General features: G+C 33.5%; 2 protein-coding genes across 2 annotated transcripts; one reads left to right on the forward strand and one right to left on the reverse strand.

The window, feature by feature from the left end:
* Window positions 1–2,667: 2,667 nt before the first annotated feature.
* On the reverse strand, window positions 2,668–5,248 carry LOC142234056 (choline transporter-like 2). The gene has a single exon (XM_075305164.1). It carries the CDS (start codon window positions 5,190–5,192, stop codon window positions 2,802–2,804), a length of 2,391 nt encoding a protein of 796 aa, XP_075161279.1. The 5' UTR covers window positions 5,193–5,248; the 3' UTR covers window positions 2,668–2,801.
* Window positions 5,249–10,490: 5,242 nt separating this feature from the next.
* On the forward strand, window positions 10,491–11,027 carry LOC142234146 (uncharacterized). The gene is made up of 2 exons (XM_075305263.1): window positions 10,491–10,600; window positions 10,664–11,027. The coding sequence occupies exons 1-2, from the start codon at window positions 10,582–10,584 to the stop codon at window positions 10,909–10,911; spliced, it is 267 nt and encodes an 88-aa protein (XP_075161378.1). The 5' UTR covers window positions 10,491–10,581; the 3' UTR covers window positions 10,912–11,027.
* Window positions 11,028–16,496: the final 5,469 nt, after the last annotated feature.

Below are 16,496 nucleotides of genomic sequence, written 5' to 3' on the forward strand. Positions count from 1 at the left end.
AAAACATTTCATAAACAATCTCTTAAAGCGATTTGAAATGGAAAATTGCAATGGTGTAGATATTCCAATGGTGCCTAAACTCTCGTTGGAGTTAAATAAAGAAAAAAATATCCCATTGACAAAACATCCTTACAAAGAATTAATTGGTTGTTTGATGTACCTAATGCTCACTACAAGACCAGATATATGTCTAAGCGTGAATTATTTAAGTCGCTTTCAAAATTGCGCCACTGACACTCATTGGATGCATTTAAAGAGGATATTACGTTACCTAAAGAAAACCATGAGTATGGAACTTGTCTATGATGGAAAAACCGACGAAACATTGTATGCCTATTCAGACGCAGATTGGGGTAACGATGTCAATGATAGAAAATCCTTAAGTGGTTACCTTATTAAATTATTTGGATGCTCGGTGTCATGGTTAACAAAGAAGCAGCCCACAGTTTCACTCTCCTCTACAGAGGCCGAGTACATTGCCCTCAGCATGACTGCTTGCGAAGTAGTATTTATAAAGAAATTATTGGATGATATGAAAGTTATTATACCATCTCCAGTACATATTTTTGAAGATAATATGTCTTGCATTAAAATTGCTGAAGAACCTAGGGAGCATCAACGTATGAAGCACATTGACATAAAATATAATTATCTTCGTGATTTAGTGCAAGAACACATTATAAATATAATTTATAAAGCAAGTTCTGAACAAGTGGCAGACTTCTTCACAAAGTCATTGCCGAAACTGTCATTCGAGAAATTTAGAAACAATGTTGGAATTATTTAATTGGGCAGGGGTGTTGAAATACAATTAAATACTTGTTTTTTATAAACACTTTGATTTATAATATAGTATCTGATCATATGTGCTTTGAATTTTTGTATGTATTCATAGAAAATAATTTTTCAGTTAGTTACCTTTCTTCTTTCTTTTCACTTCAAATTAAATTCAATAAATTTTTTTTTGTCATAACCCTTAAAACTATTTGCTGATATTTATCTTAATATAGTCGGCCCCGCCCGACTTTAGACTTTCCTTACTTGTTTTTATATAATTTGTACTTTATTGTATCTTTCATACTTCTTATAGCCTCAGCGCCATAAGGGCATTACAGAGGCAATTGACAACAATAGTTTAATACATTAAATTCACTTATTAGTTAAAAGAACGAAAAGCAAAGAAAAAAGCTAAAGCATACGCCTGCTTTTTTCATTGTGTTTCGGTCTTAAGAGCAAGTGAATTTGAGAGAAGGATTTATTTATAGAAAATTTTGTCAACATTTTATTTCGATAGAAAATTTTGTCAAAATTTTCTATAGAAATAAGATTATCTACCGAAACAAAAAATTTTACAAAATTTTATATAGAGTTTATTTCTATAGAAAAATTTTATTTATTTTTTTATCTACAGAAAATTTATGAAGTACCATGAATTCTAGCAACTGTGGCAACCGAGATTATAATACTACACCCAAAGAAATTTGTTAGTAGGGACAGCAGAAAAGTCTGCTAAAACAGCAGAAAGTCTGCTGAAAAGGGACAGCAGTCACTGTTTGCTGAAATATCAAACATTTCCTGCTATTTTTTAAGCTCGATTACACTAAAACATGTTTTATTTTGGCTAAAACAAATAAAAATGGAGCTATCCTAACATAATTAACACAATATTTTATGAATATCTATAGTATTTGACTGAAATCTGAATATTTATCGAATTGAGGCATAACAGCAAACAAAATGTTTGCTGATCGTATTTAGGAGCTTGCACTGTAATATACTTAATATTACAGTGCAAAAATATACCAAAAACTACTTTTGGTTCTTAAATATGCTTTGGGGAAAATTTTATAACCTAAAAATTTTATAAATTGTTGTTCATTAGGCCCTGAAGTACAAAAATATAACAGCAGACATCGACTGCTGTTTTTAGCAGACTTTTTTCTATGAGTGTACGGTACGCTTTGTAAGCGGATATAAAAATAAAAAATATTTAAAATTGAGGAATTGACAAACAAATGTTTGTTTTCTTCAAAATTCAGTCTAATGGAGTTCTTGACAATAATCTTCCAATGGATTTTTTTGGAAATTTAGTGAAACGTACTTTTTCGCTCAAAATATACCTTTTTTTTGCTTTCTTCTAAATTGTATTTTAATTTAATTTATTTATTTTCCCTCCCTGGAGTACAGTAGGTAACGGATATAAGCAAATCTCATATAAGAAAAATGCTCCGTATACGAAGAACGATTATAAGTTATAATAAAATTTGCAGATTTAAAATCTAATTTTAGCGATCGTTCTAAGCACTAAGATCGAGCTTAGTTGCTATTTTGAGGCCAGTATTAAGTTGGCATTATCTCTCTAAATTGGTCATCACGGTTACTTTTCTTTAATAATTTAGTTTGCAGAATATAAATATATTCAATTGTTGCATAGGATCATTCCCCATCAAGACACATATAATAAAATTTACAAACAAATTATGAGTTTATTCTGATTTTACAGATTTATTTTTTATTTTAGCGGCTAAACTCGAACTTAATACCCACCCTTAGCACGACACTGCCAATTTAATAACGACCTTATCATACGAAAATTTGACACTTGTATGAGGAATTGGAGAGTATAGATTCAACATGTTGGCGGAATAAAATGTTGAGCCTTGAAAATTAATCAGAGTTACGGACATACTTTATTTGTTATTAATTATATTATTAAATGTATATTTTAGTGTATGTATGTAAATAGAAGACACATCAAATATTTTCTCAAAATACTTCTACATACATCGTCCCCCAGTCGATTATTGTTCAATACTTCTTCGTTTATTCAAACTTTTCTTTCCCAAAAGTTTTCTCAGCTCTTTGGACATGTAGAAGGGTTTCTCTGCCGAACCATCGTTCTCGCTAGAATCTTCCAGGAAACAAAAGAATAAAGTATCCACAGCCATAGAATATGTACTAAAAATAACATCAGCCAAAATATAGCCCATTACAGCAACTAAGGATACTGGGACCAAGGGATAAGTTATTGGAATAAATTCCGGATACGTAATCAATATTAAATACATAGTATATGACGTACAGCCTGTCATTAAAAGTTTTGATAAAAAGAATAGAAAATTTGCCACATTATCAACGGCAAATACGCGCAAAATATTCTGGGTAATCAATGTAAAAGATTTTCTAGAACTTTGGCAGAAACTTGTGCTGTGCATAGCACACATAATATAAGCATTGCGATTCAGGAAGCGTAAGAAGTTCTCCAAAAGCCAAAAGAAACATTTCATACAACATATAATTGCTTTCACTACAGCGTTATCGTATAATTTCAGCTTTTTCTCAATAGTTTCGAGGATCCATCGTATCATGCGACATATGGCCAAAATGAGAGATCCAAATGCAATTGTACCCAAATGATATAGAGTCGTTATACCGACAGCTTTGAGTAGAGGAGCCGATGGTATATTCTTTTTCTCAAATGTCCAATACCACATAGCGAATGTGCAGGCAAGTACCATTTCACAATAGGCTGCAATGAAAAATGTCACCCAGAAGTAAATGAACACATTGAAATAGATGTACCATTTTGTCCTGTTTTTATGGGTTATTTCCACGAATCGGCAAACGGTTTCCAAGCATGGTTTTGTAGTGCCTTTTATGAAACAATTCGATTCGAAAACTTGAGGTTCACATATACCTCCCAGTGTGTAGTTTGCTGCTTGTCCTGAACAATGACAGATTTCCCCTGTTGAAATATTATTCTCAAATTGATTAAACTTGCGAAATGTTAACTCTCCCACAGAGCTTAAATAAAAGAATACCACTACCGACACGACCGACACGAGAATCCATATCAAGCCAGGGAATATTGGAAAGAATATCGAGGATTTAATACAAGTTATAGCTTTGCTAGCTTCTTTAACAATTCCAATGGCTATGCTTATCCGTTTCCTTATGACAATCACAATTAGCAGAATTATTGTGAATATGGCTCCAGTTATCACCGTAAGATATAGCCAAAATTGGTCATTTCTTGTGATATTTTCAATTTGCGCTTTTAAGTGATAATGATTTAGTGGTGTTTGTGGAGAATTTTTATAGAAACGATATTGTTTAAAGCTGTGGTATAAAATCATGGACAAACCAATTATGACTCCAAAAATCGAAATCCATACTAATGGCTTAGCCAACCATCTTAGGAGAGTTATGAATATCAAAACTAAAGTGATGTGTAATATAAAAGCTAGTAATACAATCTTCCATGATGATTTCAGATCATTTTTTATGTATTCAGCCACTTTCTCATTGTTACCTCCTGCGAAACGAGACAATACCGCTGCAATTATTTTAGTCAGACCGGTATTGGAATTTTCGGCCTTTTCCTTCAGAAGTGCTACAGCATTTGTGTTATTTCCACAGAATTTAAACATAGAATTTTTAAACGTATCTATATTGTTTCGGAAATCATCAAAAACACTTAATGAGTCCGCCGTTAAAGGACTCTCTTTATATTGAATATCCCTACGTTTTCTATTTTTAATTAATTCGTTTAAACCACCACAGAGTTCCTTTTTGGGAAATGGCACACAACGATTAAAAATCGGTTTACTTTCAAAATAAGAACCACTACACCGACCATTTTTTATGGCCTCGGAAATATCATCGGCTTTTTTAAATAAACTCTTGTCGACTGCATCATCACAGATAAGTAGCTTTTTAGCATTCTCTAGATCCTCGGCAAGTTCATTTCCTTGCCAATAGAACGTTTGTTCTGGACACTTTTCGACACACACTTGCTTAGTTTCACATCCAGTTAGGGGTGTCATGGCATCAACGCATTTAAGTAAATCGAAGAAAAACAAATATTTTTTTCCATTTACACCCGAGTCCAGGCCACATTTACGATTATTAGAGTCGGTGGGTATAAGAACCCTATCTAGGTCACCATTCGTTAAGGCATAATGGGCTATATAAAACCAAGCTACTACAGCACATACGAATAATAGCAAACAATGGACATCTGTACAACTATGTTTTTTGTGGATTCTTTCAGGCAGCGGCTGCGGGTTTTCCTTCATGGAAGACATTCTTCTCAATGGCAGCATTGGATCGAGGTACATAAACGAATTAGAATCCTCGAATAACGAAGAATTTCTCATGGACATTCTCTGTCCTTTCCTTTGTTTATCCATTACGTTACAGTAAAGTTCACTTGTAGATTTATTGGTGGTGATGCTATAAGCCCAAAGACGGCAATCTTGAAACTGATTTATAAGATTCTATTTTACTTTCATGTCTTTTAATTGATTCATAACTTTGGGAAAAAAATTATAATTTTAAAAATAAATAATATTATCATTGCGGTTAAATCTATTGAAAGTGTATAACAAAAAATTATACGTAGTTAAATTAGGAGCATTTTAATAAAATGTAATCAGGGAAAATCAGTGATTTCACAAGTGAGAAGTACATGGTTTGTTACATGTTGTTTTGTTAATACAGTGAACCCCCACAAACAAACTGAACTTTCGTGGGACGTTTTCTATTTTATTACATTAAAATTAACCTCTCATGGGTGGACACATCCCAAATGTGGACAAAATTTAGACGACCGTGGGTTTCACTGTGTTATGGTACACTCAAAAAAATTTTTTATTCAGCAAATTTAAAATTTTTCTAAAATTAACCAAAATTTTCCTTTTTGGTGGGGTCACTTTGTGTGTATTGATTGATTTCTTAAAGTTTTGCTTATTTTATACTAATTGTTCAGATTGGATTTCTTAAATTTTCCATTTTAACTCTTTTTAATAAAAATATTTTAAAACTATTAAACGAAGTTTTGTTACTTCTAATTAAAAGATATTTTTTGTGCATACACTCATTGAAAAAAGTCTGCTAAAAACATTATACATATTTTTATATTTTTGTACTTCAGGTTCTACCGTTCAACAAATTGAAAAATGTGTATGTTTTGAAATGTTACCCATCGACTCTAATATAACATACAACATTTTGTTTGCTGTTATGCCTTCATTTGTTAAATATTCAGATTTTTGGGTAAATACAAGACATAGTCTTGGTATACTGGAGGCTAATCACGGCATTCAATATCGAGAACTTTTGATCGAAATCTAAATTTTTCGGATCACGGGAGTCGATATCGAGTTTTTTTGATCGAAAATTTTTTCGATTGGTAAATTGCAATCGTAAAACATTTTTCACTTGTTTTTTACATTGTTTTCGCCATATAGGAATAGTAAATATATTAGTTTTAGTTCGAATCGTTGGTAATTGGTAGTAAATTTACATATAATGAACATATTTTGAATATTTAGGACTAATGCAACACCAATAAACGTGAAACAAAAATTGGTCATAGTCGAGTTCGGGAGCGAGCATCCTAGCTTGGCAAAGAACCATATATGAAGTGCACATGCTAGATCGATATCCAAGAGATTGTGATCAACCAATTACCGTACCATTCCGTGACAACATAACGCTTCTGGACCACCTTGTAAGAATAGTGAATGATGAAGGCTTCCACTGGCAAAAAGATTTAAGACGGCAGACAATTGTAAAGCGATAGAATGTCACCAAAAATTAGTTTCCATTTGAACGCCTGCTTCGTCAGCCGAAATCGTCCATTGAGCCTCAAAAGTTGACTTTCTAACAGTGCACACCATTTCAAACCCATGTACTTACACCAATAACAATGTCCGCTTTTATTCCTTATTTGTAGCCGAATTATTTTATATTCATCGCATCCTCCAATTAGGAAGGAATTCGGAGGAATGTAAATAGAGATATGGGTCCACAAGATAAAACAGGTTGGCTGATATGTCCCCGGTCTAACAAATAAAAACACATTTTTTTGTCAAAATTCGTTTTTATTATTCAACATAGTTCCCTTCAAGAGCGATACAACGATTATAACGACCTTCCAATTTTTTGATAACATTTTGGTAGTACTCCTTCGTATTTGCCTCAAAATAGGTCTCAGTTTCGGCGATCACCTCTTCATTGCAGCCAAATTTTTTCCCTGCGATCATCCTTTTGAGGTCTGAGAACAAGAAAAGTCGCTGGGGCCAGATCTGGAGAATGCGATGGATGGGGAAGCAATTCGAAGCCCAATTCATGAGCTTTTGGTACTTGTGGCACGGTGCGGTCTTGGTGGAACAACACTTTTTTCTTCTTCATATGTGGCCGTTTTGCCGCGATTTCGACCTTCAAACGCTCCAATAACTCCATATAATAGTCACTGTTGATGGTTTTTCCCTTCTCAAGATAATCGAAAAAAATTATTCCATGCGCATCCCAAAAAACAGAGGCCATTACTTTGCCAGCGAACTTTTGAGTCTTTCCACGCTTCGTAGACGGTTCACCGGTCGCTGTCCTCTCAGCCGATTGTCGATTGGACTCAGGAGTGTAGTGATGGAGCCATGATTCATCCATTGTCACATATCGACGGAAAAGCTTGGGTGTATTACGAGTTAACAGCTGCAAACACCGCTCAAAATCATCAACACGTTGTTGTTTTTGGTCAAATGTGAGCTCGCGCGGCACCCATTTTGCACAGAGCTTCCACATATCCAAATATTGATGAATGATGTGACGAACACGTTGCTTTGATATCTTCAAGGCTTCTGCTATCTCGATCAACTTCATTTTACGGTCATTCAAAATCATTTTGTGGATTTTTTTGATGTTTTCGTCGGTAACCACCACTTTCGGGCGTCCACTGCGTTCACCATCCTCCGTGCTCATTTCACCACGCTTGAATTTTGCATATCAATCAATTATTGTTGATTTCCCTGGGGTAGAGTCCGGAATCTCATTATCAAGCAAAGTTTTTGCTTCCACCGTATTTTTTCCCTTCAGAAAACAGTATTTTATCAAAACACCTTTTTTCCATTTTTTTCACAATAACAAAAGTTGCTTCACAAAAGACGCTCTATCTCACAAACTAATTGACTTACAGACGTCAAATTTTGACACGAATCATTTGAAGGTTGGTACTATATAAAAATAATATGCATTTAATACTAGCGACGCCATCTATGTGTCAGACCGGGGACTTATCAGCCAACCTGTTAATGCAATACAATTTACTTTGAAATCTTCAAAAACGAGTGTTTTTCTACATTCTATTTTGTGCCGCTAACTTAATTTTGTCATTTCATTTTGTTCTGCTTCGTTTTTTGCTGTTGGCAATGGTAGAGAAATTGCATCAAATGTCGATCGAATGCCGTGATCCAAACTTTTAATCGTATCGACAATTTTTTCGATACCGTTATGAATTCGATATCGAATGCCGTGATTAGCCCCCTGTTTGTATTGTGTTACGAAAGACCCCAATTTAACTTTCTTGTGAGTTTCAGCCAAATTAAAACCCTGCCAGCATTTCAACGTTCCATTTCATCCTCATCGCTATCACAGACTCGTAAGTGACACTGCAACTATCGCCAACTGTGATGGGGTAAATATATCAAAAAGTACAAAATGTACATGGAAGTATTTTGCCATCACTATTGTTACAAGAGCCATTTTATATTTTGTGAAACACCAAGCACAACTAGCTTCTTATATTTTATTTAAATAAAAATGATAATGAAGTGCTAAAAACATAGTTATTTCGCTTAAAATTGTGACAGGTATATTGGTGAATAATTTTTGACTTTCCAAATGGAATAAAGTGATAGTTTTTCAAATATTTTTCCAGACACGCTGCCTCCATTGGGAATAAAAGCACTGGCTGATAGACGATACATGTAACTTGCAACTTGTAACTCAACATCAATCTTTTATTAATGCATACAAATATGTTAAATGTGATGTGATAGTCGTATAAATGTTATATTTATGAGAATTTATAAATGTTTAATAAAATTAATAATCATCTAAACAATCGGGTTTTACTTGACCACAATGATTCTTTTACAACTATCTTAAAATTCACTTTTTCTGATTGTTTGAAGGGGCTCGTATTGGCGTCGTTCTAAATTTATTAAAAAAGGCACCTAATAATTGCACTTATGCGATACTTTTTTGTAGTAACTTGGCGTGGTACAACTTCTCAATAGTGACGGCGCTTTTCCGAGGAGTTTTGGATATCGTATACGACTGTTTTCGACGTAGTGGGGATTCTCAGAAGCGCCCCCAAATTCAAAAAATGTTGGCAGGGAACATGTTTTAGTGTAATCGAGCTTAAAAAATAGCAGACAATTGTTGCTATTTCAACAAACATTGATGCTTTCCCCTTTTCAACAAACTTTCTGCTGTATTAGAAGACTTTTCTACTGTATCTACTAACAAATTTCTTTGGGTTTATAAAAAAGAAATTTCTTTTATAAATGCATATGATTATAAGAAAGTTTTTCTTATATATACAATAATTGTCTATAAGAAAAAAATGCATATAAGAAAAACATTGCGAGATTTTCTGACCCTGCCAACATTTTTTGAATTTGGGGGCGCCTCTGAGAATCCCCACTACGTCGAAAACAATCATATACGACATCAAAAACTCGTCGGAAAAGCGCCGTCACTATTGAGAAGTTGTACCACGCCAAGTTACTACGAAAAAATTTCTCATCAGTGCAATTATGAGGTGCCTATTTAGATCAATTTCGAAGGACGCCAATAAGAACCCCTGCAAACTATCAGAAAAAGTGCATTTTAAGGTAATTGTAGAAGAATCATTGTGGTCAAATAAAACACATACAGGAGCTGTAGTCGAAAAATCGGTGATAAAAGTGGTAATTTTTTCGACATTTTTGCGATTTTGAACATGAAGATGAATATTTTCCGAATTAATATATTCAACATTTTTGTTGGCCGAGTCAAGAGCTACAAATTTGCTTAACACCTTAAAAATGAATTCACAGCATTTTTTGAGCTATGACCATACGAAAATTGCCAAAAAGTGCTCAAAATCAAACTTGGCGACAAAAGTTTAGAGGCTCATAAAAGACGGCAACCAATCTGGCAAAATCCAGAAATTACTTTTCTCCTCTCATCAAGTACTTTCGACTGGGATAAGTGATTTTTTGTTTGGAGACAAAAAGTTGAATTTTGCGTCACAGTGTTTTCAGCAGTATGTCCGCTCTTCCATAATAGCATATTGTTTGGTATTTTAGCAAAAAATATGAACACAACAAAATTTTTTTATTTTTATTTTATTTATTCATTCAGAGCATGTATTCATTCTAAGCCCAAATAAACTAAAGTAAATAAGCCCAAATATAGTAATTACATTAAAATCTCTAATAGAGCTTCATCTTATTTTTTACCATCGAGTACTGATGGCATAGCTTGTATGGACCAAAGTTAAGTCGTTGGGAATATAATATTGTATGACATTGTCCATTATAATTAAATTGAGTATGTTGTCCAACCTGTATCTTATTATGCATGTTTTCGGAGAATTTCTTTTGTGCAAACGGAAAACAAATAATATGTACTTCAAATGATAAGCGATGCTGGCAATTACATTAATGTACAACAGATTATTCATGATGTGTATATAAACTTGAACCAAAACGTTGTAACTGTCAGTTAAGGAGTAACATATTAACAGAAAAAATGAAATTATTTTTCGCCCGTAAGTTTGTACCGAGATATTTCCCCCACTTTTTAATACATATGTATATATTTTGTTTTGCAGTTACTCTATTGGCAATATCCTACATCCATGGAGCGGCCATTGTGGACAATGGAATGCCAACATGCGATAACGATGCACAAATGAATACAACCTTCTTTCGGAATAAATTCGATCCAACCGCATATTGGGTGTGTGTCGAGTTATACGAACCACCTGTTTTACAAAGATGTCCTGATCAAACGGCATTCTTAGATAGCATCAAGGAGTGCGTAGAATGGGAGGATTGGGAATGGGAAGCCCCAGTCTAAAGTTGAGATTTGTCGATCGAATGATCGAACATAATGAGCATTTTTTTTTAATTTATTCTACACCGATAAACTTGGTTCAATCAAAAATAAAATACGTATAGTGGCAATTTATTAAATATATGTGTATGTTTGTGTCTTGTTTTTGCATTGTAGAATATTTAAATCTTTTGAGATTTCAACATGCAATGATAAATCAACGAGATTTGCATCCTGAGGCAGACGCAATAAACACAAGCATTGGAGAAATGTTTTTACTCAATACGCGTTCAAACTTTTTTTCAAAGAATTAGCTTTAGCAAGAATTAACGTTAACGTTAGTTAGCAACAATTTCTCAACATATTAGCAACAACTTTTCAAACTAAATTTCATTTTAATGCTTCAAACCTATTGGAACATTTGTTGAAAGCAAGCAATTTGCAAGGCCATTTGAATTGATGATGAAGATGGGATTCACTATCAAATTGATATGGTGTTACCTATGAAAAATGTTCATCCTTGTGTTTGTTGGGAGAATTAAGGTGGTACCACTTAGGCGAAGAAATCCATTATTTCTAGGGATGCCAAACGTGTTCTTTTAAAGAGCACATGTGCTCTTTTTTACAAAATGTCTCGTAAAACAAGAGAGGCCAAAAGAGCACGCAAAAGTGCTCTATTTTTAGTTAGGTACTCTTTTTGTGCTCTTTGTATGCATCACAACAAATATTACTCCAACGCGATTCAATAAATGGTAAAATTAAAAAAATTAATAGTGTTTTACTTTAGGCCTAGTACTAAGATCACGTTTTCGCACGAAAAACTGTTATACTCCATATAAAAAACGTTAGCGCGGAATAATTGCGAAATCTATGTTTTGAGTATTTTCAAATACATATTTATACAACCCTGGATTTTTCGCACAAAAAAATAGACGAGCATATTATTTCGTATAAATAAGTTAACATCATAAGCCTAGTACTAAGATCACGTTTTCGCACGAAAATGTGTTATACTCCATATAAAACAGGTTAGCGCGGAATAAATGCTAACTTTTTGGATTTTTAGCACGAAAAATTAGACAGGTATATTTTTTCGCATAAATTAGTTAACATCCCTGGGTTTGAGACCCTATTTAAGGCCGGTATGCACCTCTAGCGAAAAATTTCATTCCCATAAGAAATGCATTGCTATTTATGCTAACGAAATTTTCGGTAGCGTTCAATTTCGTAAGCTGGTACGCACCTCTAATGAAAATAACAGGGTTGTCAAAAGCATATTTTGGCAGCAAACACTTAATTTATTACAATCATTGTGTGCGTAAAAGTTTTAAAAGGTCTGTATATAATAAACAATTTATTTGAGGAATATTTGGAACATATATTAACAATTTTTAAAAGCGATTAGCTGGTTTAAAATTTGTGTACACAGCCGTTTTTTTGTTGTAGACTTGAATAAATTTTTGCTACCGAAAATTTCGCTAGAGGTGCATACCGGCCTTTACGGAAATAGATGAAGATATTCGTTTTTCGCAGAAATGAACTTAGTACTAAGCAATACGGAGATATGAAGATATTCGTTTTTCGCAGAAACGAACATAGTACTAAGCATTATAAAGGGTGATTTGTTAAGAGCTTGATAACTTTTTTTAAAAAAAAAACGCCTAAAATTTGCAAAATCTCATCGGTTCTTTATTTGAAACGTTAGATTGGTCCATGACATTTACTTTTTGAAGATAATTTCATTTAAATGTTGACCGCGGCTGCGTCTTAGGTGGTCCATTCGGAAAGTCCAATTTTGGGCAACTTTTTCGAGCATTTCGGCCGGAATAGCCCGAATTTCTTCGGAAATGTTGTCTTCCAAAGCTGGAATAGTTGCTGGCTTATTTCTGTAGACTTTAGACTTGACGTAGCCCCACAAAAAATAGTCTAAAGGCGTCAAATCGCATGATCTTGGTGGCCAACTTACCGGTCCATTTCTTGAGATGAATTGTTCTCCGAAGTTTTCCCTCAAAATGGCCATAGAATCGCGAGCTGTGTGGCATGTAGCGCCATCTTGTTGAAACCACATGTCAACCAAGTTCAGTTCTTCCATTTTTGGCAACAAAAAGTTTGTTAGCATCGAACGATAGCGATCGCCATTCACCGTAACGTTGCGTCCAACAGCATCTTTGAAAAAATACGGTCCAATGATTCCACCAGCGTACAAACCACACCAAACAGTGCATTTTTCGGGATGCATGGGCAGTTCTTGAACGGCTTCTGGTTGCTCTTCACTCCAAATGCGGCAATTTTGCTTATTTACGTAGCCATTCAACCAGAAATGAGCCTCATCGCTGAACAAAATTTGTCGATAAAAAAGCGGATTTTCTGCCAACTTTTCTAGGGCCCATTCACTGAAAATTCGACGTTGTGGCAGATCGTAAGTCTATTCATGATGAAATGTCAAAGCATACTGAGCATCTTCCTCTTTGACACCATGTCTGAAATCCCACGTGATCTGTCAAATACTAATGCATGAAAATCCTAACCTCAAAAGAATCACCCTTTATATCAGAGTTGAAAAGAGCACGCCGATATTGCTTCTTCACTTTGTACTCTGTTCTAAATGTAAACAAACTTCTTTCAATGACATTTTTCACAAAAACACCAAACAAATGACTTACAAAGTATTGTAAGAAAATTAGCTTGAGTTGAAAGTGGTTTATTTTATGTATACGTTATGAACCTTTTTTATGTTTAATTATTATGGAATTAAATCTTTTTATTTTATTTGAAAAAGTGTGCTCTTTTTTTCATATCTGCTCTTTTTATAAACTGAATGTGCTCTTTTTGCCCCTTCAAAATCTGGCATCCCTAATTATTTATAGAATTCAAACAAAATATTTTTAATATTTTTTTAAATTAATTTTTTTATTTAATTTTAACTTTTATATATTTTTTTAATTCAATAAATATTTTTCACCATATATTCAAATTAAGAAAAAATGTTTAGCTAAACAGAAAACATATTACCTACATACGTATATAATAAAAAAATATTAATCAGCACCGAAAAAAAGTAAACTGTTTTATAAGAATAAACTAACTCGTACGAAAATTGAACTAAATTTTGCTACACATTTTGAGATTTCCCTAATGCGTTGTTAAAACCAGGAAAATTTAATGCCGTGTTGTACTTTTTAACTACAGTTCACGAAATTACACCCTCTAATAGAAGAAAATATTAACTAAAAGTTAAGAAGAAAATCATTGGCGCCAAATCATGACTTTTTTAACCATACAGTAGTTCATTCTTATTATTTTTGGGAATCGTACGAAAATTTTCATTTGCTTTAGTTCATATTGAACTTATGTGTACGGTCATCGAACTTTATACTCACGTTTAGTTCATAAAATATTTGAGACATACTTAAAAAAACGAAAATTTCATTGGGCTGAGGAAAATTTCGCAAAAAGTAATAAAATTTAACTACTAACAAATAATTGTTTTACAATAAAAATAAGTTAAATTTAGCGTTAGTTTAAATACGGATTTTTTTTTTGTGTGATGTTTCATTATCAGATTCAGAGAAATCATCTTCAATATGTTGTGTTGCAAGCAAGCTTGTTACTTCCTTATCCAAACCAATATTTTTGGTAGAGGAAATTGATGGGCCGTTGGACAATGAAGTTATTAATGGATCAGAAGAAACAAAAAGAGCATTGGTTATATCTTCCATTGTATTTTTCCTCGAATTTTTTCGCGAATTATTTTCACGGATGTTCCGGTAATCTTTATTTCTCGCTTCATCATACCAATTGGAAGCGAACAATTATTGATTATGTCTGCACCATGAATTAAAATTCTGTGAACAGACGAGGGCATGTAAAACCAGGGGCATAGACTAACAAAAATTTCATCGTCATTTAAAATTACTACAACTTTTGAAGCACTGCTCTTTCCTGCTTTATATAAACTGCAGCTTGCAGCCCCCAGCAATGCTTCGAATGACACTTCCTCCATAAGCCCTGATATCTTATTGACTTGCGTTTTCCTGCAACACTCTGAAAACTCTTTTACCGGGCGTCCAACATTTTCAACTATTTTGTTTCCCCTTAATACCAATGTTGCGTCTAGCCACTCTTGGTGATTTTTTTCCAAAAACACCTTATTTCTGGCACTTTTGAATAAGCCTATTAGCAAAATTTCGCAGTTTCCTTCCAATTTCGCACTTCTCCTTCTGAGTATAATTAGTTTTGCTCAAAACGGTACTAAAAGCATAATTTTCCACGCGAAAAACTTCTTCGTGGGAATCGTTTCTTCGTGCCATATTAAATAAAGAGTGCGTTTTGACACTGACATTTTGCCTAAAAAGTACAATAAATTGAAGGCTAGCAGGTACTCGCAGTTCATTTTGGGCATTTTCGACACACAAAGGCTTACACATCCACGAACAATTAGAGCTAGACTGAACAAATGTGAAATGTGATGAAGACAACAAAAATTGTCGAAACGTTGGGAACAATGCAATAAATAAGTCTTTTTATTTGCGGAAAACAACCTTAGGTCTGATAGCTTAATCATATGGGAAAATTTAGTGAATTTTTTAAGTTCTACTTCACAAAAGACAGGTATATGTTGTAACCGGCAAGTTGCTAATACACTTACATACGATTACGTTTTATAAATAACATATATGTATATAGATAGGCCACTTTTTTACATAATACATACCCTGCCGTTAGTATATAATTATACCTATAATCAAAATAATGGAAGTTGCAAATATACACACAATGTACAAAAAGGCGGAAATATTTTGCACAAAACTTTCAGAAACATCCCTACCGTCAAATGAGTAGCTGACTACCAAAAACACTAAATTTAAATTCGCTTGTATAGACCAAGTTTAAGCTAACTACTATGCAATGCAGAAATGCAATGCAATGTATACAACACTTCGCTAACCGATGCCTTCCGAGTGCAGACAGCGTCGTTTTTTGTAAACTCATTTGGTAGTTCATTAGTAAATACCGCGTGCTATCGCTTCGTTGAAAATTTGTTTCTTAAAATAGAGAATTACTAAAAAAGTATAAAGTGGTTTAATAACAAAAATATTATTGTGTTTGGCTGTTTGTATATTTTTTTTTTATTTATTTTCTCGATTTTGTAATTTGAAGCCATGGGCCGATATAGATTAAATTACAATAAAGACTACTCCAAAATATTTCTTCCAAAAGAACACGAAGGGCGAAAAAGAAAGGGTCCTGTATTCCAGAAAACTGTATTGTTATATTTTGAAGTTTGTTATTAAATTGTTATATGAATAAATGTTTGTTTTTTTTTGAAAATAAAAAATTTGGAAAAAATATTGATTTTAGGGACAACTTTTAATTAACTTTGACTGAAAACTAACTTTAAATTAACGTATTGGCAAGTAACTTAAAGCTAATTGAAAGTAGTGCAGAGTTGGACAATTGACTACTTCCTATGACATCGCCATGTTAAAATAGTTAGTTGAATCCATATTAATTCAATCCAAATGTCACCCACTACTACTTGAGAAATAACTAGCTTTCATTTAGTTTGAAGTTAACTGCATGTACGACTGGGATATGATAACTTTTAC

The sequence above is a fragment of the Haematobia irritans genome, chromosome 1, assembly GCF_050003625.1.
Source record: "Haematobia irritans isolate KBUSLIRL chromosome 1, ASM5000362v1, whole genome shotgun sequence".
Classification (NCBI taxonomy): domain Eukaryota; kingdom Metazoa; phylum Arthropoda; class Insecta; order Diptera; family Muscidae; genus Haematobia; species Haematobia irritans.